Source organism: Microcaecilia unicolor, chromosome 11, assembly GCF_901765095.1.
Source record: "Microcaecilia unicolor chromosome 11, aMicUni1.1, whole genome shotgun sequence".
NCBI classification, from domain to species: Eukaryota; Metazoa; Chordata; class Amphibia; order Gymnophiona; family Siphonopidae; genus Microcaecilia; species Microcaecilia unicolor.
This window is the reverse complement of record NC_044041.1, coordinates 137,822,742-137,846,862: the sequence shown is the minus strand read 5'-3', so window position 1 is coordinate 137,846,862 and position 24,121 is coordinate 137,822,742. Positions and strand designations below refer to the sequence as shown.

Below are 24,121 nucleotides of genomic sequence, written 5' to 3'. Positions count from 1 at the left end.
ATGATACGTTGAAACCTGCTCAGTGTGCTGCTGCGGCTAAGAAAGCAAATAGAATGTTAGGTATTATTAGGAAAGGAATGGAAAACAAAAATGAGGATGTTATAATGCCTTTGTATTGCTCCATGGTGCGACCGCACCTCAAATATTGTGTTCAATTCTGGTCGCCGCATCTCAAAAAAGATATAGTGGAATTAGAAAAGGTGCAGAGAAGGGCGACGAAAATGATAAAGGGGATGGGACAACTTCTCTATGAGGAAAGGCTAAAGCGGCTAGGGCTCTTCAGCTTGGAGAAAAGGCGGCTGAGGGGAGATATGATAGAGGTCTATAAAATAATGAGTGGAGTTGAACGGGTAGATGTGAAGCGTCTGTTTATGCTTTCCAAAAATACTAGGACTAGCGGGCATGCGATGAAGCTACAATGTAGTTAATTTAAAACGAATCGGAGAAAAAGTTTCTTCACTCAACATGTAATTAAACTCTGGAATTCGTTGCCAGAGAATGTGGTAAAGGCGGTTAGCTTAGCGGAGTTTAAAAAAGGTTTGGACAGCTTCCTAAAGGAAAAGTCCATAGACCATTATTAAATGGACTTGGGGAAAATCTACTATTTCTGGGATAAGCAGTATAAAATGTTTTGTACTTTTTTGGGATCTTGCAAGGTATTTGTGACCTGGATTGGCCACTGTTGGAAACAGGATGCTGGGCTTGTTGGACCTTTGATCTTTCCCAGTATGGCATTACTTATGCAATATTTTGCTGCTATCCATACAGCTAAGCAATTTAAGTTTGAACAACAATTTTCCCAACCTAAAAAACTCTTAAGTACACAGAATACAAATAATGGCTGAATATTACCACTGTCCGTATAATTGGGTGGAATGTCCTCACTCTGCCCTGGCATTATGGGGGCAACTCTACAATAGGGAACCTCTATTTATGTGCCCCAGTGATCTGGGGTGACAGCCTATTCTGTTTGAACATGTAAGCAGAAGAAATGCAGTGTAATTGGCCCAGATGGAAACAAGAGGTGGCGCCTTGGATCGTAGGAAGCAAAGTTTATTATTGGAGCTGACATGGCCCATGTTTCAGCTAGATGCCTGTGTCAGGGGTCTATACATGGACATTAAATAGTAAAAATAATCATAAAGAATTTAAAAGAAAACCAACTCAAAACAAAATATACACTAAAACTTTTATCTATCTGGGCCCACTACACTACATTTCTTCTGCTATTTGGTTTGTGTTGCTAGTTCCCTCTGATTTGTTCATTCAATGTAAATGTAAGCAACTTGTTATAGAAATACTCGTTATATGGGTAGTGCTAGTATGGTCACAGAAAATTTTCAGTTGTACTATCTGTATGGTAACACAAAAAAATTAATGAATAGGGGACTGCTATATAGATAAGTCTTTTGGATTATTGGGCCAAATGATTTTTCTGGGTAACTCTGTACAGTGTTATGTGCAGCACATATTAGATGTACATATCGGTATCATCAATTTATATTAAACAACCAAGGATCAGTGTACCCTCTTATCACAGTGAGTCCCAAAGATTAACTTTGCACTGTATGAAGATGTTTATTAATTAAGAACCTCCAAATATGACCTTTTGTTTGTCTGAAACCTATTTCCCTGTAGTTCCCACTGGATATCCCCAGCCAGTTCTTAGAAGGTGTAACATAGTCCTGATTTACTTTCTTGCAGTGAGAGCAACACTTTAAAAAAATCTACATACATGACTAAAAAAAAAAGGTCAGAATGCCATCGGAAGAGCAAAGGGTAATCAGGTCCACAGAATGTTATGTTGCATCTATTCACTCCTACATTTCTTACACTAACTTAAAATTTGTCTTCTCTTCTTCCAGGCTGTCCTTTTTCCCCTATTCTACCATGGAAAGACTGTTTTCGTTTCTCCTGCTGGTTGGAAACACAATAACAGTGACTGAAGCCTGCCCATTCCACTGTGTTTGCCAAAACCTGTCTGAGTCCCTCAGCACTCTTTGTGCTAATAAGGGGCTTCTCTTTGTCCCACCCAACATTGATCAGAGGACTGTGGAGTTGCGCTTGGCTGACAACTTTATACAAATGGTGGAACAGGAGGACTTCCTCAACATGAGTGGCTTGGTTGACCTTACCCTCTCCAGAAACACTATTGACAGCCTCCAGCCATATGCATTTAGAGACTTGGAGAGTCTTCGCTCTCTGCATCTTGATGGTAATCGACTGACTGAGATTCATGAAGATGATTTACGCGGGATGCTGAACCTACAGCACCTAATTATTAACAACAACCAGCTGGTGAGCATCTCCATAGAAGCCTTTGATGACTTTCTGTTGACACTGGAAGATCTGGACTTGTCTTATAACAACCTCAACACTGCCCCATGGGAAGCCATACAAAACATGATCAGCCTTCATACGCTTAACTTAGATCATAACCTTATAAATTACATTATGGAGGGAACATTTGCTGAGCTATATAAGCTTTCTAGACTGGATATGACTTCAAATCGATTATATACACTGCATCCTGATCCACTTTTTGCCAGATCTCAGACTGGCGTGATAAGCCCTACTCCTTACATGTCTAACATTGTGCTGAACTTTGGTGGGAACCCTTTGCACTGCAACTGTGAGTTACTGTGGCTGCGGCGACTGGTGAGAGAAGATGACATGGAAACATGTGCCACACCACCTCAGGTGGCAGGCCATTACTTCTGGTCTATCCCTGAGGAGGAGTTCACCTGCGAGCCCCCGCTAATTACAAGGCATACACACGCGCTCTGGATTTTGGAAGGTCAAAGAGCGACTCTTAAGTGTAGGGCCATTGGGGACCCAGAACCTGTTATTCACTGGGTGTCACCAGATGATAAAATTATGGCAAACTCATCAAGAATGATCTCTTACCGGAATGGGACTTTGGATATTCTTGTAACCACTATAAGGGATGATGGTGCTTACACCTGTATAGCTATCAATGCAGCTGGAGAATCAACTGCCATGGTGGATTTAACAATAATTCCCTTACCCCACCGGAGTAATGGAACTGTTAATGTACTACAGCAAGACCCAGGATCCTCCGATATCACTACATCAGCAAAATCAACTATAAATGCAAGCAATGAGAAAAGGACACCAGATAAAGCAGTCATCATCTCAGATGTGACATCCAGTTCTGCCCTGGTGCGATGGATTATTAATAGATCATCTTATGTGGTATGGATGTACCAAATTCAGTATAATTGCACAGTAGATGAGACCCTTGTGTACAGGTAAGGCTACATATATTTACTTTTCTGCAGCACAAAGCTTTAAAAGTAAAAGAGGCTCTTTGGAACAACCAGACATGTAGCAACATCTTTTGACAGAATATCTGTGGTGGCAACAGGGGGACACACCAAACTGACATTTCTATACATTGAGGTGTATTTTCAAAGCACTTAGATTTACAAAGTTCCATTGTAACCTATGGAACTTTAAGTGCTTTGAAAATGAGCCCCATTGTGTCCACTCCTACACCATAGTCACCACTCCTTTTTAAACTAGTTATAAAGATGTTACAAAAAAAATTCACAAAACCTTCTAGGCAATGAAAAAAACACTGGCCAGTTTGAATCAACCAGTAAAATTACCAATACGATTAATAGCATCATTCAACCAATTCTTCTATATTGAATGAAGTATGGAGTCTATACAGGGTTGGCACTGTAAGAACAATTAAAAGGCGCCCACACTTAGGTGACATATATATTCACAGATTACAGAATAATGTGCATATATACATGTAAATGACACATGAGCTGCTTACACACTATATCTGCATGTATATCTTGTATTGCATGTAGTTTCAAGGCGGGCAATGACATGAAAGAGCGTGGACTAAGCACATATCTTATAGAATACTATAAGATACGCACATATCTGCCACATTTAATGCCTGCATTTATACCAGTCCTTATACACACATTTAGACTGTTAAGCTAGTAGTCTATAAAGAAAATAGGTGCCTACTTTCCTTTACAGAACAGGGTCTTACCAGGTACCCTCTAGGCATTCACATATATGTGCCCATTTAAAGAATTGTCCCCTGTGAATTCACATATATTTCCATAACAGATGCTAAGCAGAGCTAGCACATTTACCTTTACAAATCAACAGGGGGAAAAAATTCAGGTATGACCTCAGAAAGGGTAAGAATCTTCCTCCACTGCTGGACACTTTGAGAGATATTTTATAACAGACTGCCTAACTTGTGTGGCAGATATGTGCATAAGTTGCTCCAAGTTTTTAAAATGTACATGCAAACTTTCCCACTGGAAAATTAAACGGTAACGGAATTCAAACATGTGTGGGATAAACATAAAGGAATCCTGTTCCGAGGGAATGGATCCTCAGAAGCTTAGCTGAGATCAGGTGGCAGAGCCGGTGGTGGGAGGCGAGAGGATATTGCTGGGCAGACTTATACGGTCTGTCCCAGAGCCGGTGGTTGGGAGGCAGGGATAGTGCTGGGCAGACTTATACGGTCTGTGCCCTGAAAATGACAGATACAAATCAAGATAAGGTATACACAAAAAGTAGCACATATGAGTTTATCATGTTGGGCAGACTGGATGGACCATGCAGGTCTTTTTCTGCAGTCATCTACTATGTTACCCATACACACACTGATGAACAGATTTCTCAGCTTACTTTGCATACATATTTTATAAAATCTAAGGGTTCCTTTTACAAAGAAGTGGTACTGATTAGCGTGCACTGAATGTGAAGAAGCCTATAGGAACTGAATGTGTTTCTTTGCATTCAGCGCACATTAATCTGTAGTGCCGCTGTGTAAAAGGAGCCCTAAACACTTCCACCAGGAACCCTTCTATTCAGGTCCAATAAACTAATACATATACAGGCTATATGCACTGAAGACGCCCTACATCTCTCCTTTCCCTCCCCCTGGCAGTCGGTCGTGGTGGGGGTGGGGGTGGTCTCAACTGCATTCTTCCAAGCCCTCACTACCTTTTAAAACATTCTCTTGTTCACCAGCAACGAGCAGGTACTCAAACCTACTGCTCGTGCCAGCCCCAAGCCTCTGATGCAACTTCCTGTTCACGGGATCAAGAAGATGTGTGAGAGGAAAGGCTCGGAGCCAGCGCAAGCAGCAGGTGTGAGTCACTGCTCACTGCTGGCAAAGAAGAGAAGGATTTAAAAGGTATCAGGGGCTTAGGGAGGGAGAGATGCTGGGCGGAAGGCAGGTTTTTTTTGTGTCCACCCATTTTGGGCTCAGGCCTGCCCACAACTGGGTGTCTGGCTACACCCTTGCCACACCAAGTTATGCATAGGTGGTCCTTATCTATATATATATAATTTGTACTTCCAATGTTCACTGGCTGGCTGGGTTCGTAACATCCTGATGTCAGCAAGCCTCCAGCGTTCCCTTCCCTCTCACTGACCCGCCCTCACATAAAGATGAAATGACTTCAGAGGGCGGGACACTGAGAGGGAAGGGAACGCTGGAGGCGAGCTGACATCAGGATTTTATGAACCCAACTGAAGGCAGCAACGGAACACTGGAGGTGACGAGAGCAACCTGCCTGCAGGGTACGATACAGATGACACGAGCCCGACCTGCCTGCATGGAACGCTGGAGGCAATGCGAGACCAACCTGCCTGAGATAAGATAGATGGCTTACAGGAAAAAATGCTGGATATTAATGGGATGGGAGAGCAAGGCAGAGGGCAGGGCACAGGAGAATCACTGCAGATGGATGGGATGGAAGCAAAATGCTGGATATAGGCAGAGGGCAGGGCACAGGAGGGCAGAACACAGGAGAATAGCTAGGGATGGGAGGTGAGGGGAGAATCGCGGGGCACGGATTGGAGGTCAGGGCAGAGGAGAATCGCTGGACATGGAGGGGATGGGAGGCGAGAGGAGAATCGCGGGACACGGATGGAAGGGCAGGGCAGAGGAGAATCGCAGGACACGGATGGAAGGGCAGAGCAGAGGAGAATCGCGGGACATGGATGGAAGGGCAGGGCAGAGGAGAATTGCTGGACATGGAGGGGAGGCCAGGGCAGAGGAGAATCGCTGGACAACGAGGGGAGGCCAGAATCGTGGGACACGGAGGGGACGGAAGGGCAGAGGAGAATCGCTGGAAATGGAGGGGAGGCCAGAATCGCGGGACACGGAGGGGACGGCAGGGCAGAGGAGAATCGCGGGACATGGAGGGGACGGCAGGGCAGAGGAGAATCGCGGGACATGGAGGGGACGGCAGGGCAGAGGAGAATCGCTGTACATGGAGGAGAGGGCAGGGGAGAGAGGAAAAATCACTTAGACGAGAACCTTCCTAGGGCCCGTTTCATTTTTGACGAAAACGGGCTTGGTTCCACTAGTTTTTAATAAACCGTTTGCTATTGTTTTGGGTGACTCAGTATGGCAGCAAGCTCCGCCTACTGGCTTCAGGACATATAATGGGCCAAGCATGATCCCACTCTCTCCTGTCAATTAAACCTCCTTGGGTCATGCACACTGAGCACATACCAGCCATCACCTAATACAATATAAGGGACAACAAATGAGGAAACACATGCATACAAACTGAAATGGAAACACCGAGAAGCCAGATACTGCATGCAGTCCATCACTGTTAAACTAGTAACAGAAATGTTCTGCTTAATCAGTGAGAAATGCAAAAATATAAGTAATACACATCTCCATAGCTGACATATTCCAATCACTGAAAAAAGAAAATGGAACATATTTTTTTACCCTTCTTGTCTGGGCAATATATTTTCAATTTGAGTTGGTCCCAATTTCTTTGTTTCACTTCCATTGTGTCTATCTTCTAGGGTCAATTGTGAAGCGCTGTGTATGACTGGAAGCGCTATAGAAATGATTTATAGTAGTAGTAGTTTCTTTCCCATTTCTTCTTTCCATTTCTTATCACTGTCTCTGACAGATATTTTCCTTTCATCTCTTTTTTTCTCCATTTCTATCCTTTGCCTTTCTATCCACTCTGGTTTCACCCATTCTTCTACATAGGGTTACCATATTTGTGGAGACAAAAAAAGAGGACACAAAAAATACAAATTGTTGCTACATTTGCTAAAGAAATATTTAATTATAGCAAATGTGTAAATGACTTTTAGTTAATGAACACACATCAAGAAGTGACTGACTTACAGTACAGCAGTGGCCAATCTACTTTTCAAAGACTTCCGGATTTGGGTTTGACTTAGTCTAAGCCTAATCATACTTACCAAAAGAACAGATATCCCTCAACAGCTTTGGCTGACTTCAGAGATGCATGTGATAGTCTTTGCATTACATATACTTAAAGTTGTGCTGCAGGAACAAAATTCATTTGACAGATTCAACCAGCAGGGAAACAGAGAGGATCTCAGAACAAGGGCATAGCCAGACACCTAATGGGTGGGCACAAAACCCTGCCCCCCTCCATCTGACATCTCTCCCTCCCCTCAGCAATCGGGAGGGGGGTGAGGGTCCTCAACTGTATTCCTCCAAGCTCCTGGTGCCTTTTAAATACTTCTTTTCTTTGCCAGCAGCAAGCAGTGACTCACACCTGCTGCTTGCGCTGGCCCCGAGCTTTCCTTCTTAAACTTAACTTCTTGGTTCCACGAAGAGGACGCTGCATCAGAGGGAAGGCTTGGGGCTGGCACGAGCAGTAGTTCAAGTCCCTGCTCACTGAAGAAGAGAAGGATTTAAAATGTAGTGGGGGCTTGGAGGAATGCAGTTAAGAGACTTCCCAAGTTAAGAGGCTTCCCAATTGCTAGGGGGAGGGAAGGGAGAGATGCAGGGCATCTTTGGCTGATGGGGCTTGGGGATCCTTGCCAACAACATCGTCGCTGAGTAGCCCTGAAATCAACTCAGGCCCATGCCACTGTATCAGCAATGCCTTTCTCTCTCTATAGCACCCCCTATGTGTCCAGAAAAAGTCCAAAAGGACGACATGTCCTCTTAAAAGAGAACATGTGGCGGGGCATAATCGAAGGGGACGGCCAAGTCTTGCTTAGGACGTCCTCGCAAAACATCCCGGTGGAGGGCGGGGAAACCCGTATTATCGAAACAAGATGGACGTCCATCTTTCGTTTTGATAAAACGGTTGGGGACGCCCAAATCTTGACATTTAGGTCGTCCTTAGAAATGGTTGTCCCTAGACTTAGTCGTTTCTGATTTTCGGCAATAATGGAATCTAAGGACGCCCATCTCAGAAGCGACCAAATCCAAGCCCTTTGGTCATGGGAGGAGCCAGCATTCGTAGTGCACTGGTCCCCCTGACATGCCAGGACACCAACCAGGCACCCCAGTGGACTTCACAAATTGCTCGCAGGTACATAGCTCCCTTACCTTGTGTGCTGAGCCCCCCAAAACCTACTACTCACCACTGTACACCACTACCATAGCCCTTACGGGTGAAGGGGGCACCTAGATGTGGGTACAGTGGGTTTGTGGTGGGTTTTGGAGGGCTCACATTTACCACCACAAGTGTAACAGCTGGGGGGGATGGGCCTGGGTCCGCCTGCCTGAAGTGCACTGCACCCACTAAAACTGCTCCAGGGACCTGCATACTGCTGTGATGGACCTGAGCATGACATTTGAGGCTGGCATAGAGGCTGGCACAAAAGATTTTTTTTTTTTGATTTATAGAAGTCTTTATTAAACATTGATAATACAGAACAAAAAGTACTCATCTCAATTTAGGACATAGTAAAACATTTGTAGAAGACTTGGTACAGAGTTCCTACTGTGAAAACACCTAAAACAGTTATCAATGCCAATACCAATAAAATGCAACTTCTGAACATTTTTAATTTTATTATTAACATTCTCCCATATGGTACCTACCGCCCAGCCCCCTAAGAATGCCCCCCCTTCTAAGCCGGAACCCTCCCCCCCCACGATTCATCTACCTTTCATCCAGTACATACAGTCAAAAAGGGCCTCTATGCCTTTTCCCACATAGGCAAAGTGTTCCTTTTGATAGCTGTCAGTCTCTCCATCTCACAGATGTATCGCACCTTCGTAATCCAAGTCGCAAGTGAGGGAACCCGCACTCCTTTCCACTGCTGAGCCAAGTTAATGCGAGCAGCGTGTAATGATCCCCTCACCAAAGCCCATTGGCTGGACGTTAGACCCTCCGGCCTCTGGCCCAGGATAAAAGTCAAAGGATGCCACTGCACAGATTTTCCCAGCCAGGTCTGAAGCCGTGCTTGCACACTTTTCCAATACGCCTGTGCCTTGAGACAGGACCACCAAATGTGTCCCATGGTTTCCACTCCTCCACATTTTCTCCAACTTTCTTTTGACTCATTAGGATACATGCGACTTAACCTTACCGGCGTAAGGTACCATCTGTAAAAGACCTTAATAGCATTTTCCTTCATGGCTACAGCCCAAGAAGATTTCAAAATCATCCTCTCCAGCCTCAGCCACTCCACCTCTGATAAATTAAAGTTTAATTCCTGTTCCCACCTTCTCCGGTGTAAAGTGTATGGCTTGAGTTGAGCCACCAGGAATTCGTACAAGTGAGTAATCATACCTCGCGTAGTCCTAGTGTCTATGCACACCTCTTCTAGGGGGTGTATCTTTCTTTTCATACATTCTACGTAATTTGGTCCCTGCAGGAAATGTTGTAGTTGTAAGTAAGCATACCTGTCTCCAGGCCTGTCCATACTCCTCTAATAACCTATCAAAGGGTATCATGTCTGTTCCCACATGCAACTGTCCGCACATGTCTAGGCCCCCTGCAGCCCACCTGCTAAATGTAGTGTTCCCCACCCCTGGGCCAAACCCCGGGTTGTCCACTATTGGCGCTAAACAGGACACAGGGGGCTGACGCTCACCAAACATTCGGTCCCAGTAGTGGAAAGTAGCTTGCACAGTAGGTGGAAATTTATCCACTTGCCCTCTATATTTACCAGGTAACCACATTAAGTGTCCTAGCTTACAGGATCCCACCAATCCTTGTTCAATGTGCACCCATATTTTATGATCTTCCCTTCAGAACCATTCCACCGCTGCTCTCGACTGTGCAGCACAACAGTACCAATATAGGTTAGGGACCCCCAAGTCCCCCTGCTGCTTGCTTTTGTATAATAACACTCGCAGCAAACGCAGTCTTTTGTTGTTCCAGATAAAGCGAACCAGACTGTCTTGTAGTCCCGACAGAAAGGGTCTAGACAGTCGCATCGGGAGTACCTGGAACAAGTACAAAAGCCACAGCAAGATATTCATTTTGATGGCAACGATACGCCCCAACCAAGATAACCCCATTGGCATCCATCTCTCCAGATCCCGTCGTATTTCTTTCTGGAGGCCCAGATAATTGACTGCGAACAAGTCAGACAGATTACACGGGATCTGCACCCCCAGGTATTTTAATTCCCGCTCCTCCCATTTAAAGGCGAAGGATGTTTTCAACGTATCCAGCAACCCCCCAGGGACCCCCACGGCCAGGGCAACCGATTTACTAGCATTGAGTTTATATCTGGACACTCTAGTGTATCGCTCTATCTCTTGCATTAAATTAGGTAAGGAGATCAATGGCTTGGTCAAGGACAAAAGGACATCGTCCGCGAATAATGCAATTTTGTGTTCCTGTCCACCCACCCTGACACCCGTGATGTCAACATTCTCCTGAATGGCCTCCGCTAGTGGCTCCATCGCTAATGCAAATAAGAGGGGGGACAGCGGACATCCCTGCCGTGTCCCCGAATTCCCCCCATTGACCCGCACACATGCCCATGGGGCCGAATAGAACGCTCGGATCCAGGATCTGTAAAACAGTCCAATCCCCGCTCTCTGCAAGACCTTGTCCAGGTAACCCCAGTGGACCCGATCGAATGCCTTTTCCGCGTCTAATCCTAACACCACCACCGGGCTAGCCTTCTTCTGTGTGATAAACAAAAGGTCCAGCGTTCTTCGTATATTATCTCCAGCCTGTCTTTTAGCCACGAATCCAACTTGATCCGGGTGGATCAAGTAAGGAAGCACCTTACCCAACCGATTTGCTAAGACCTTTGCCAATATTTTTACATTGGCGTTAAGTATCGAGATTGGTCTATACTCTGCACATTCAGTTTTATCCTTGCTGGGGTTTGATATGACTGCTACCCATGCCTCCATCATGGTCTTAGGGAGAGGAGCCCCTTCCCTTACTGAGTTAATAACCAACGTCAGGTGCGGGGCCAAGACACCCCTAAATGTCTTTAAAAATTCATTAGTGAAGCCATCCAGGCCCGGCACCTTTCCTGCCGGCAACGCTTTAATAACCTGGGTCACCTCTTCCACCTGCACTGGGGCTTCTAGGTCTTGATTCTGCTGTTCCGTCAGAGCCGTCAGTCCCCTATCCATCAAGTAATTGTCAATTTCCCCTATCTGTACAGCAGCATCCTCTGAATACAAAGATTCATAATATTTAGCAAAGTGGTCTCTAATCTGTGCTGAAGTGTGTAGCATGACTCCCTTGTCGTCCTTCACTCTCAAAATGTGCCTATCTGCTCTCATCTTTCTTAATTTGTTAGCCAACAATCGACCAGGCTTATTTGTAGACTCGTAATATACCTGTTTCAAGCGAGCATGCACGAATTTCAAGCTCTCCTCATGCATGTCAGCTAATTCCAGTCTCACCTTTTGGAGCCCTCGGTAGTCAGACACCGAGCCAGTGGCCCTATATCTGGCCTCCAGGGCCCCCAGTCTCTCCATGCACTGGGCCAGTCGTTCTTTATGCATTCTATTCCTCTGGCTAGCCTTTTTGATAAAGTAACCTCGTGCAACCGCTTTAAAGGCATCCCATACTGTATCCAATCCCGGCCCAGACTCCATATTAAGCTCAAAGTACTCTTGCAGGACTGGCATAAAGCTAGCAACTATGGCCGGGTCCTGCAGTAAACAATTGTTAAGCGTCCATCTCCTGTCTCTCTGTTCCTCTCTCAGGAAGGGGAGGGTAACCCATGTCGGAGCATGATCCGAAATCGTAATGTGGCCTATGTAAGAGTCTCCCCCCCCCTCCCCCCCGAGAGAGTTTTATCCACAAACACATAATCCAGTCTGGAGTAAGAAAGGTGCACCTGAGAGTAGTAAGTGTAATCCCTCCCTCTAGGGTGCCCCACTCTCCACACATCATATAGCCCCATATCATCCACAAAGTTCTTCAGGGACCGAGATATTCTATAGTCAGTTGAAGCAGGAGGAGCTGACCGGTCAATTCCAGGCTGCATGGTGGCATTAAAATCACTGGCCATCAGTATCTTTCCTCTGGCAAAAGCCTGTACCTCTCTATGGAGTCGCCCAAAAAAGCGCTCCTGCCGCTCATTAGGGGCATACACAGTAACAAGTGTATATTCCTCCTGCTCCAAAAGGACGTGTAAAATTAAATAGCGCCCCTCAGCGTGCCTTCTCACATGTAATATTTGGACCTGTGCATCTCTGTGAAACATGATGGCCACCCCTCTCTTTTTGGCACCTTTCGCATCAGATGCAAAGTACACTGTCGGGTAATGCCTAAGAGACAGGAACCTCTCATGTGCTTTTAGAAGATGAGTTTCTTGCAAGAATACCACATGTGGGTGTATCATACGCAACTCCCTACCCAAGGCATGTCGTTTATATGGGGAATTCAAGCCTTTTATATTATATGTGAGAAACTTAAAGTCTGCCATCAAATTCTTCTAATGTGTAGCACCTTGTTGATGAAAGGTTCATTTTAATCCCATGCATCCCTCTCCCTCGCTTGTCCCCCTCCCCCCATCCCCCCCATTTCTGTCCCCCAAACTCTACCTCTGCTCCCCCCCCTGTTCTCCCATACCTAACTCCCCCATCCCCCCCCTCCATCATCTACCCACCAACCAGTGCTGTCTAGCACCACTTGGGATCCGAGAGAAAGAAACCCCACCCGCCGAATGGAGATTGAATTAGGGTCAAATAGTAATTCCCAGAATATCCCCCTCAATTCCCCCCTCCGCTTCACATCCCACCCTCATTGTACCCACATATGACCAACTGCAACCCTCCCCCTCCACAGTTTAAATCCCTTATAATCATCCCACACAAATCATACTCCCCACTGGGTTCTTCCCTAGGGCATTGTACTACAGAGTCATCAGAGTAGCTCAACCAGTCCAGATTATAATTATTCAGGTCTGGTTCGCATTCTTCTTTCCTGCTTTCTCCACTCGCTTCCACCTCTGCAGCCTGACCTTGGTAGAGGGCGCCATTCCCACTTGCAAGTTTTCTGTCGGGGCCAATCCTGCCTCATACAAGGATTTCCATGCCGCCTCCACTTTTCTGCAACGGTTCTGTTCTCCTTTTAGCTCAAAGCAAAGAGCAAACGGGAAGGTCCATCTGTATGCTATTTTTTCTTTGATCAGGATCTCGGTAACCGGTTTCATTGCTCTTCTCTGGGATAGAGTAAATATAGATAGATCCTGGTAGGGTATGATACATACCTGTAGCAGTTGTTCTCCGAGGACAGCAGGCTGATTGTTCTCACGACTGGGTGACGTCCGCGGCAGCCCCCACCAACCGGAAAAAAGCTTCGCGGGACGGTCGGCACGCAGGGCACGCCCACCGCGCATGCGCGGCCGTCTTCCCGCCCGTGCGCGACCGCTCCCGCCAGTTGAATAACTAGCAAAAGATGAAACACACAACTCCAAAGGGGAGGAGGGAGGGTAGGTGAGAACAATCAGCCTGCTGTCCTCGGAGAACAACTGCTACAGGTATGTATCATACCCTTTCTCCGAGGACAAGCAGGCTGCTTGTTCTCACGACTGGGGTATCCCTAGCTCTCAGGCTCACTCAAAACAAGAACCCAGGTCAATTGAACCTCGCAACGGCGAGTTTACAACAGAAATTGACCTACGAAGAACAACTAACTGAGAGTGCAGCCTGACCAGAATAAATTCGGGTCCTGGAGGGTGGAGTTGGATTTACACCCCAAACAGATTCTGCAGCACCGACTGCCCGAACCGACTGTCGCGTCGGGTATCCTGCTGGAGGCAGTAATGTGATGTGAATGTGTGGACAGATGACCACGTCGCAGCCTTGCAAATCTCTTCAATAGTGGCTGACTTCAAGTGGGCCACTGACGCTGCCATGGCTCTAACACTATGAGCCGTGACATGACCCTCAAGAGTCAGCCCAGCCTGGGCGTAAGTGAAGGAAATGCAATCTGCTAGCCAATTGGAGATGGTGCATTTCCCGACAGCGACCCCTAGCCTGTTAGGGTCGAAAGAAACAAACAATTGGGCGGACTGTCTGTGGGGCTGTGTCCGCTCCAAGTAGAAGGCCAATGCTCTCTTGCAGTCCAATGTGTGCAACTGACGTTCAGCAGGGCGGGTATGCGGCCTGGGGAAGAATGTTGGCAAGACAATTGACTGGTTAAGATGGAACTCCGACACCACCTTCGGCAGGAACTTTGGGTGGGTGCGGAGCACTACTCTGTTGTGATGAAATTTGGTATATGGAGCATGAGCTACTAGGGCTTGAAGCTCACTGACCCTACGAGCTGAAGTAACTGCCACCAAGAAAATGACCTTCCAGGTCAAGTACTTCAGATGGCAGGTATTCAGTGGCTCAAAAGGAGGTTTCATCAGCTGGGTGAGGACGACGTTGAGATCCCATGACACTGTAGGAGGCTTGATAGGGGGCTTTGACAAAAGCAAGCCTCTCATGAATCGAACGACCAAAGGCTCTCCAGAGATGGCTTTACCTTCCACACGATAATGGTAAGCACTAATCGCACTGAGGTGATTCCTTACTGAGTTGGTCTTGAGGCCAGACTCTGATAAGTGTAGAAGGTATTCAAGCAGGTTCTGTGCAGGGCAAGAACGAGGTTCTAGGGCCTTGCTCTCACACCAAACGACAAACCTCCTCCACTTGAAAAAGTAACTCTTCTTAGTGGAATCCTTCCTAGAGGCAAGCAAGACCCGGGAGACACCCTCAGACAGACCCAACGCAGCGAAGTCTACGCCCTCAACATCCAGGCCGTGAGAGCCAGGGATTGAAGGTTGGGGTGCAGCAACGCTCCGTCGTTCTGCGAAATGAGAGTCGGAAAACACTCCAATCTCCACGGTTCTTCGGAGGACAACTCCAGAAGAAGAGGGAACCAGATCTGACGGGGCCAAAAGGGCGCTATCAGAATCATGGTGCCGCGGTCTTGCTTGAGCTTCAGTAAGGTCTTCCCCACCAAAGGTATGGGAGGATAAGCATACAGGAGGCCGGTCCCCCAATGAAGGAGAAAGGCATCTGACGCTAGCCTGCCGTGTGTCTGAAGTCTGGAACAGAACAGAGGCAGCTTGTGGTTGGTCTGAGAGGCGAAAAGATCCACCGAGGGGGTGCCCCACTCTCGGAAGATCTTGCGTACCACTCTGGAATGGAGCGACCACTCGTGCGGTTGCATGACTCTGCTCAGTCTGTCGGCCAGACTGTTGTTTACGCCTGCCAGGTATGTGGCTTGGAGAAGCATGCTGTGCTGGCATGCCCAGCGCCACATCCCGACGGCTTCCTGACACAGGGGGCGAGATCCGGTGCCCCCCTGCTTGTTGACGTAAAACATTGCAACCTGATTGTCTGTCCGAATTTGGATAATTTGGTAGGACAGCCGATCTCTGAAAGCCTTCAGTGCGTTCCAGATCGCTCGGAGCTCCAGGAGGTTGATCTGCAGATCCTTTTCCTGGAGGGACCACATACCCTGGGTGTGCAGCCCATCGACATGAGCTCCCCACCCCAGGCGAGAGGCATCCGTCGTCAGCACTTTTGTGGGCTGTGGAATTTGAAATGGACGTCCCAGTGTCAAATTGGTCCGAATGGTCCACCAGAGCAGTGAAGTGCGGCAGCTGGTGGAGAGGCGGATGACATCTTCTAGATTCCCGGTGGCTTGGAACCACTGGGAAGCTAGGGTCCATTGAGCAGATCTCATGTGAAGACGAGCCATGGGAGTCACATGAACTGTGGAGGCCATATGACCCAGAAGTCTCAACGTCTGCCGAGCTGTGATCTGCTGGGACGCTCTGGTCTGCGAAGCCAGGGCCAGGAGATTGGCGGCCCTCGCTTCGGGAAGAAAGGCCCGAGCCGTCTGGGTATTCAGCAGCGCTCCTATGAATTCCAGAGACTGGGACGGTTGGAGATGGGACTTTGGGTAATTTATCACAAACCCCAGCAGCTCCAGAAGTTGAATAGTGCACTGCATGGACCGGAGGGCTCCTGCCTCCGAGGTGTTCTTGACCAGCCAATCGTCGAGATATGGGAACACGTGCACTCCCAGCTTGCGTAGGTAGGCCGCTACCACCACGAGGCACTTGGTAAACACTCGTGGGGCAGAGGCGAGCCCAAATGGCAGCACACAATACTGAAAGTGGCGTGCGCCCAGGCGGAATCTGAGATACTGTCTGTGAGCTGGCAGTATCGGTATGTGAGTATATGCGTCCTTTAAATCCAGGGAACATAGCCAATCGTTTTTCTGAATCATTGGCAGAAGGGTGCCCAAGGAAAGCATCCTGAACTTTTCTTTGACCAGGAATTTGTTCAGGCCTCTCAGGTCTAGGATGGGACGCATCCCCCCTGTTTTCTTTTCCACAAGGAAGTACCTGGAATAGAATCCCTGCCCTTACTGCCCGGGTGGTACGGGCTCGACCGCATTGGCGCTGAGAAGGGCGGAGAGTTCCTCTGCAAGTACCTGCTTGTGATGGGAGCTGAAAGACTGAGCTCCCGGAGGACAATTTGGAGGCAGGGAGGCCAAATTCAGGGCGTATCCGCACCGCACTATTTGGAGAACCCACTGGTCGGAGGTTATGAGAGGCCACCTTTGGTGAAAAAATTTTAACCTCCCTCCGACCGGCAGATCGTCCGGTACGGACACTTGTAGGGCGGCTATGTTCCCGTGGATCCAGTCAAAAGCCCGTCCCCGGCTTTTGCTGTGGAGGCGCAGGGGGCTGCTTAGGCGCACGCTGTTGACGGGAACGAGCGCGCTGGGGCTGTCCCTGTGCCTGACGAGGCCTTCGGGCCGGCTGGTTGTACCTAGTGGGGGCGGATGCTGAAGGCGCCCGGTGGGAGAGCTTGTCGAGAGCGGTTTCCCGCTGATGCAGTTGGTCCACCATCTGCTCGACCTTCACCGAAAATGTTATCCCCCCGGCAAGGGACGTCGGCCAGTCTCTGCTGGGTGCGGTTGTCCAGGTCAGAGGCGCGCAGCCATGAGAGCCTGCGCATCACTATACCTTGGGCCGCAGCACGAGATGCCACGTCACAGGTGTCAAAAATACCCCTGGACAGGAACTTTCTGCATGCCTTCAGCTGCCTGACCACCTCCTGATAAGGCCTGGACTGCTCCGGCGGGAGCTTCTCGACCAGGTCCGCCAGCTGTTGTACATTGGTCCGCATGTGGATGCTCATATAGAGCAGGTATGACTGGATGCGGGTCACGAGCATGGAGGATTGGTAGGCCTTCCTCCCAAACGAGTCCAGAGTGCGAGACTCCCGCCCCGGGGGCGCCGAGGCGGTATCCCTCGAACTCCGTGCCCTTTTGAGAGCAGAATCCACGACCGCTGAGTCATGGGGCAATTGGGGCCGCATGAGCTCTGGGTCGGAGTGGATCCTGTACTGGGACTCTGCTTTCTTGGGAATGGTGGGGTTAGTTAACGGTCTCACCCAGTTCCGGAGCAGCGTCTCCTTCAGGACATTGTGCAGCGGCACCGTGGAGGACTCTCTAGGTGGTGATGGATAGTCGAGGACCTCGAGCATCTCGGCCCTCGGCTCTTCCACAGAGACCACGGGGAAGGGAATGGTGATCGACATATCCCGCACAAAGGAGGCAAAGGAGAGGCTCTCAGGAGGTGAGAGCTTCCTCTCCGGTGAAGGCGTGGGGTCCGAGGGAAGGCCCGTAGACTCCTCTGAGGAGAAATATCTAGGGTCCTCCTCTTCCCCCCACGAGTCCTCATCCTCGGTATCGGACATTAGCTCATGTAGCTGAGTCCTGTACCGGGCCCGGCTCGACGTCGAGGCACCGAGGTCTCGGTGTCGTCGAGCGGTGGACTCCCGCGCCGGCGGGGATGGAGCTCCCTCCATCGACGTCGACGGGGACTCCACCTGCGTAGCAGTCGAGACCGGCACCGCAAGCGGCGGCGGTGTCGACAGCTCCGGCGCCGGGCTAGAGCTCGCCGGCGCCACAGTCATCGGCGCCGAGGGCGCAAGCACCCCCGGCGCCGGCACAGCCTGGCGCATCAGCCCTTCCAGGATCCCCGGAAGGATGGCTCTGAGGCACTCGTCCAGGCCCGCTGCCGGGAAAGGCGGTGGGGCCGGTAAGGGTGTCGGTGCCGGAAGCTGCTGGGAGCCAGGAGACGGCACCGAGGTGCCGGAACCCCGACGCGTCGGTACCTCCACAACCGACGGGGACCTCTCCTCTCGACGATGACGCTTCGGCGTCGACTCCTCTTCAGGATGCACCGAGGGCGTCCGGTGACGACGCTTTTTGTCCTTCTTTCGATGCACGTCACCGGCGCCGGAGGGCATGGAAGAGGAGGAGGTCGATCCCCCTCGGTCTCGAGGCACCGGGTCAGACAGGGTTCGGTCCCGTGGCTCACGAGTTGAGGGAGTGACCGGGGCCGACTGCCCACGCGGCCTCTCAACCCCACTCTCACCGGCGGACCGGCGGGCCGACGGGACCTGTTCTCCTGGGGTCGCTGCCATCGGTGCCGATGTCTCGGGCATCGATACCGGTACCGAAGAACCGGCCTTCGATACCGATGCCGTCGAGGTCGACGTCGAGGGGCCGGCGCAAGTTCCAAAAAGACGGTCCCGCAGAACTTGCCTCGCAACCTGAGTCCGTTTCCGGAGACCGAGACACAAAGCACACGACTTGAGATTGTGCTCCGGCCCGAGGCACTGGAGGCACCAAGCGTGGGTGTCGGTCTGCGAGATCGGCCGGCCGCAGCGACCACACTTTTTAAATCCACTCGGGACCTTCGAGGACATCGACGGAAAAATCGCGTCGGCGAAGTCAAAGTCGTCAATGGTGGCTAAAATCACACCACGAAAAAACAACGACCGAGCGACCACTAGGCCGCAATGTAGCGTCCCCGCTGGAAGCGAGGGAAAAGGGGAGCGCGTGCTCCACACGCGCAGTCTTTTTTTTTTTTTGTAAAAAGAAAGAAAATAAAAGGAAATTAAATTAAATTAACGAAGCGCGATCCGCGTATACGCGATCGCAAGAATCCGGCGGCTGAAGTAGAGAGAGCGGCAAAGCACGACTCTCTCCAGGCGCGGAAAAAAAGGAACTGGCGGGAGCGGTCGCGCACGGGCGGGAAGACGGCCGCGCATGCGCGGTGGGCGTGCCCTGCGTGCCGACCGTCCCGCGAAGCTTTTTTCCGGTTGGTGGGGGCTGCCGCGGACGTCACCCAGTCGTGAGAACAAGCAGCCTGCTTGTCCTCGGGGAAAGATCGATACACGGGCCCCATTGAACTCCAGAGTGGGGTTCTGGCGAGCTTTCTGCCAAATCTGCTCTTTACTTACATAGGAGGAAAATCTGACCACTATGTCTCGCGGTCTGTTGTCTCTGACTTTGCCTAGCACTCTATGGGCTCTATCTATGCCCATTATTCCAGCGTCGAAGCTCCCTCCCATCAACTGTGCGCATATGGTTCTCACCACTGTCTGGACTTCTTCAGTTCCACCGCTCTCTGGAACGCAGCGGAGTCGGAGATTCTGCCTGCGCCCGCGATTTTCAATATCATCCATCTGGTACTGAAGTTCCTCCGTCTGCTCAGCCAGTTTGGTTAATCTCTTGTCCACCGCTTCATTAGTTTCCCCCTGTTCATCTGCTTTCTTCTCCAAAATTTCTACCCTGCCCCCCAGCTCCCTCAGGTCCACATTCAGTGCATCTACGTGTTCCAAGATTTCTTCTTTGGAGGCACAGATCTCAGCACGGATCACCTCTAAACACTTTGTTAGTTCTGCTGGTAGGGCCCTACTGGGGCAGGGTCACTACGCTCTTCGCGGGAACAGGCCGCTTCCGACTCCAACACGCCTCATGGCCTGGGAGAGGCCGGCTGGGACAGGCCCCGCGCCAGCTGCCTCGTGGAGAGCCGCTCGCCATCCCGCGACGGCACACTGCTTTTTTTGCTCATGCTGATTGTACAGGTTTTCACCTCCGCGATGTCACTTTTTCTGCCAGGGAGGGTATCGTATACCGCAGTTAGAGCTGTTTTAATGGTGGGGGATTGCGGAGCGAGAGGATCAAGCGTCCATTCGGCTTCGTGACGTCACTTTCTCTCCAAAAGATTTTTAAAGATGCTTTTTTTGAGGGTTGGAGGGGGTTAGTGACCACTGGGGGAGTAAGGGGAGGTGATCCCCGATTCTCTCCGATAGTCATCTGGTCAGTTCGGGCACCTTTTTGTGCCTTGGTCATAAGAAAAACAGGGTCAGGTAAAGTCGTCCGAGTGCTCGTCAGGGACGCCCTTTTTTTTTCTATTATGGGTCGAGGATGCCCATGTGTTAGGCACGCCCAAGTCCCGCCTTCGCTACGCCTCCGACATGCCCCCATGAACTTTGGTCATCCCCGCGACGGAAAGCAGTTGGGGACGCCCAAAATCGGCTTTCGATTATGCCGATTTGGGCAACCCTGTGAGAAGGACGCCAATCTTCCGATTTGTGTCGAAAGATGGGCGTACTTCTCTTTCGAAAATAAGCCTGATAGTAACCCTAATCCTACCTGCTCTCACATTCCAGTTCTCAGTCTCCTCCTTTTCACCTCTCATTTACCTACCACCTTTCCATCTCCTTTGCTCCCCAGCCTTACTGAACCATTTGCCTTTTACCTTTCTCTCACCAGACCTTTAGCCCCTTTCTTCTGTCTCTTACTCTCTAACCAGCTTCCTATTCCTCTTTATTCACCTCTTCTCCAGCTTCCCCACCTTTTATAGTCCCCTCCCTGTTTTCACTGCCTATTTATAACTCCTTCAGAATCTTTATGCTATTTCTACCCCTCCCCATTCTTCTCCACCCAATCTCACACCAGCCAATCCATCTAATGAACTCTTAGTCATATCCTTCACATGTCAAATCCCTGGGTGCCTGCTGAATCTCTTATTCTTTACTCTCCTTCTTCCCCAATATCCATTCACCCATTCACTGTCCTACCTAATCCCATGTTTCTCACTCTCCCACCTAATCCTGAATCACTGCTCTCCTACCCATTCTTTAAGTCCTTATTCCCTCCCCCACTCAAGATCTCACCCCCTCCCAGAACCTCCCAAGCCCTCAACCCCTCCGCTCTCTCCCCTTTCCTCAAGTATTCACCCCCTCCCCTTTGGTCCTCTGGGGGTGGGGGAAGGAGGAAGGGAGAGTTGGTAAGGACCAGTTCTGAGGTCTTCTAGAGCAGAAGGAGCAGCAGCAACAGTGACAACAGCGGTGGCCATTCCGTTCATAAGGCAAGCACTGTGGCAGCAATTCTGTGAAGAACTGCATCCCAATGGAGGAGCAGCAATTTTATCTGCTGATCACACATGCAAATGCTTTCTCTTGCGTGGTTCAGTACAATGTTTGAATCATGCATGCAAAGCAGGAAATAGATGCTCTCCAATGTTAACAACCAAGCAGTATCAGCGGTCAGAAATAGCCAAGGACAGGCAGAGTAATAGCAGTGGAAAGACAAGCTCATGTCGCTTTGCAGATGAAGAGTTGGCTAGGTAGGGGGGTTGATGCTATCCCTCAGCCCTATTTGTCAGCAAGGGTGCAGATGGGAAAATGGAGCTGGTGTTTAGAACTGATTAAGGGGCTGAGGTCTGACGAGGGAGCAGGTAGAAGGAAGCTGGGACTTGGAACTGGGTCTGATGCAGGGGATGGGGGCAGATGGGAGAAGAGATCATGGGCTTATAGATGTGTCTGATGTAAAGGACGGGGCTAGGAGAAGGAGCCTGGGGGCTGGTATGAGGCTGAGGGTTTAAAAAAAGATGCTGTTGCTGGCAGATGGTGGTGGTAATGGCAGAAGAGGTATAATGTTGGAGGCAAGTGGCAGAAGGGGGCTGGTTCTAGGACTGGGAAAAAGGTCTAATGCTGGGGTAGGGAGATGAGGGCTCAGGAATAGGGGTTGGAGAAGGGAGCTGAGGGCTGAGAAGAAGACAAGTGAGAGGCATGGGCTGGAGATGGGAGGAGAGGGCTCGAATAGGAGATAAAAGAGAAGTACAGATACATATGGGGGTGGGGAGAAGCAAGGGTATAGTCAGGTGAAAGTGAAGATGGAGTGGCAGAGGGATAGATCTGGGTTTGGAGGAAAGATAGGGTAAATGAATATTGGAGGAGGAGGTAGATGCTGGGGAAGGGGAACAACAAATATGAGAGAAAAGGCAGGGACAAAAGTTGCTGGGGAAAGGGCCAAAAGACAGAGGGCTATGAAGAGGGTGAGGGAAAAAGAAAGGGGGATTTGAACCAGGTTTCCCCGATTGTCAGTCCGGTGCTCTAAAAAGCACTGAACATCAATACACCACTTATTAGAGAAACAAGTTAGCTTGACTGCTACAGATCCCTCCTTTGAAACTGAACATTAGTAAACCCTAACCCGTGTTACATATAGAGAACATGGATAGGCAGTCACCAAACAGAAAAGAAACCACATTTTAGAAAAAAACTCCAGGTAAAGAAAAACGCTGAGCTGTAAATCCTGAGAAGCCAAAATCTGTCTGCAGTGCAATACTTGAGAAAGAAACTCCTATACTGAGGAAATACAAAGAAATAAACAATGCATATTTCCAAAGCTGTCATTTCAATCACTAAGCACCTCTTACCTAGGCAAGGCAAGGACAAATCAAACTCGGGTATACATATAAAGTATCACATACCATGTAAAATGAGTTTATCTTGTTGGGCAGACTGGGTGGACCGTACAGGTCTTTATCTGCCGTCATTTACTATGTTACCTATTTAGCTTCCCATCTCCCTGGTCCCTCGCTTCTTCCTCAGCCTCCTATTCCCAGCTTTCATCTGCTCCCTTATCCCTTCTACCCTATGCAATAATCCCTTTCCCAGGCTCTCATGTACTTTGCTCTGCCTCTTATTACTAGGCCCAACTCATTCCCTATCACTAATCCTCTCCACTACCTCAAATCCCTTTCTTTTTTCTCTCACTCCCTACCCAACCTCCAATTACACCTTTTTCACTTCCTTTCCAGCAACTTCCACCCTCTATCATCCCCTTCATAGCCATATTACATTCTGCTGCATCACATTTTAACTAGAGACTTGCACGGGAATGGGGTTTGCAGGAATCCCGCGTAACCCACGGGGACGGAAGCAGTTCCTGTGAGGATGAAAACAATTCCTGGGGGGTTCCCGTGGAAGTGTACGATGCACTTCTGCTAAACCAAGTTCTTTGAGTGCTGTCTCCTCAGTCTCCTCCTTGCTTTAACAGAACAGATGCGGAAAGTCTCCATTAAGGCGGTGGTAGAGACACAAATGGTGACGGAATTCAAAAAGGAATGGGATGAACACAGAGGATCTCTAATTTGAACATGGAAGTTATATAAAACCTAAACTTAAATGGATGCATATGAGTGGATGTGTCGAGTGACGCTTAGATGGCGACTCCGGCTGTGATGAACTAGGGCCGATACCGGACACACTTGTAATGTCTGTGTCTCATATATGGCAATCTGGTTTAGGATGGGCTGGAAAGGACTTAGACAGCAACTTTTGTAGCTGGAACATGAGGACAGTGCTGGACAGACTTTTACGGTCTGTGTCCCACAAATGAGAAGACAAATAGGCTGGAGTGGGCTTCGACAGCAACTTGGAAGCAACTTGGAACATAAGGATAGGGCCAGGTGGACTTCTATGGTCTATGTCCCAGAAATGCCAAAAAAAGACCATAATCAAGTATATAATATTTTTTATTTTTGTTACATTTGTACCCCGCGCTTTCCCACTCATAGCAGGCTCAATGCGGCTTACATATTGTATACAGGTACTTATTTGTACCTGGGGCAATGGAGGGTTAAGTGACTTGCCCAGAGTCACAAGGAGCTGCCTGTGCCTGAAGTGGGAATCGAATATCATGTTCATTGTTGATTTAATCATGAATTGATAATGAGTGTGACTATTGGGCAGATTGGATGGACCGTTCAAGGTTTT

The 24,121-nt window shown here is 49.2% G+C and overlaps 2 protein-coding genes across 5 annotated transcripts in view; one reads left to right on the top strand and one right to left on the bottom strand.

The window, feature by feature from the left end:
• Window positions 1-24,121, bottom strand: part of PC (pyruvate carboxylase) — a 1,188,093-nt gene that overhangs the window by 442,121 nt on the left and 721,851 nt on the right. The gene's annotated exons all lie outside the window — the stretch shown is intronic.
• The window catches only part of LRFN4 (leucine rich repeat and fibronectin type III domain containing 4), a 125,961-nt gene that overhangs the window by 31,573 nt on the left and 70,267 nt on the right, over window positions 1-24,121 (top strand). Inside the window, 1 exon segment of the mRNA XM_030220281.1 lies at window positions 1,866-3,272. Coding sequence (XP_030076141.1) covers window positions 1,891-3,272 — 1,382 coding nt within the window. The 5' untranslated portion in view covers window positions 1,866-1,890.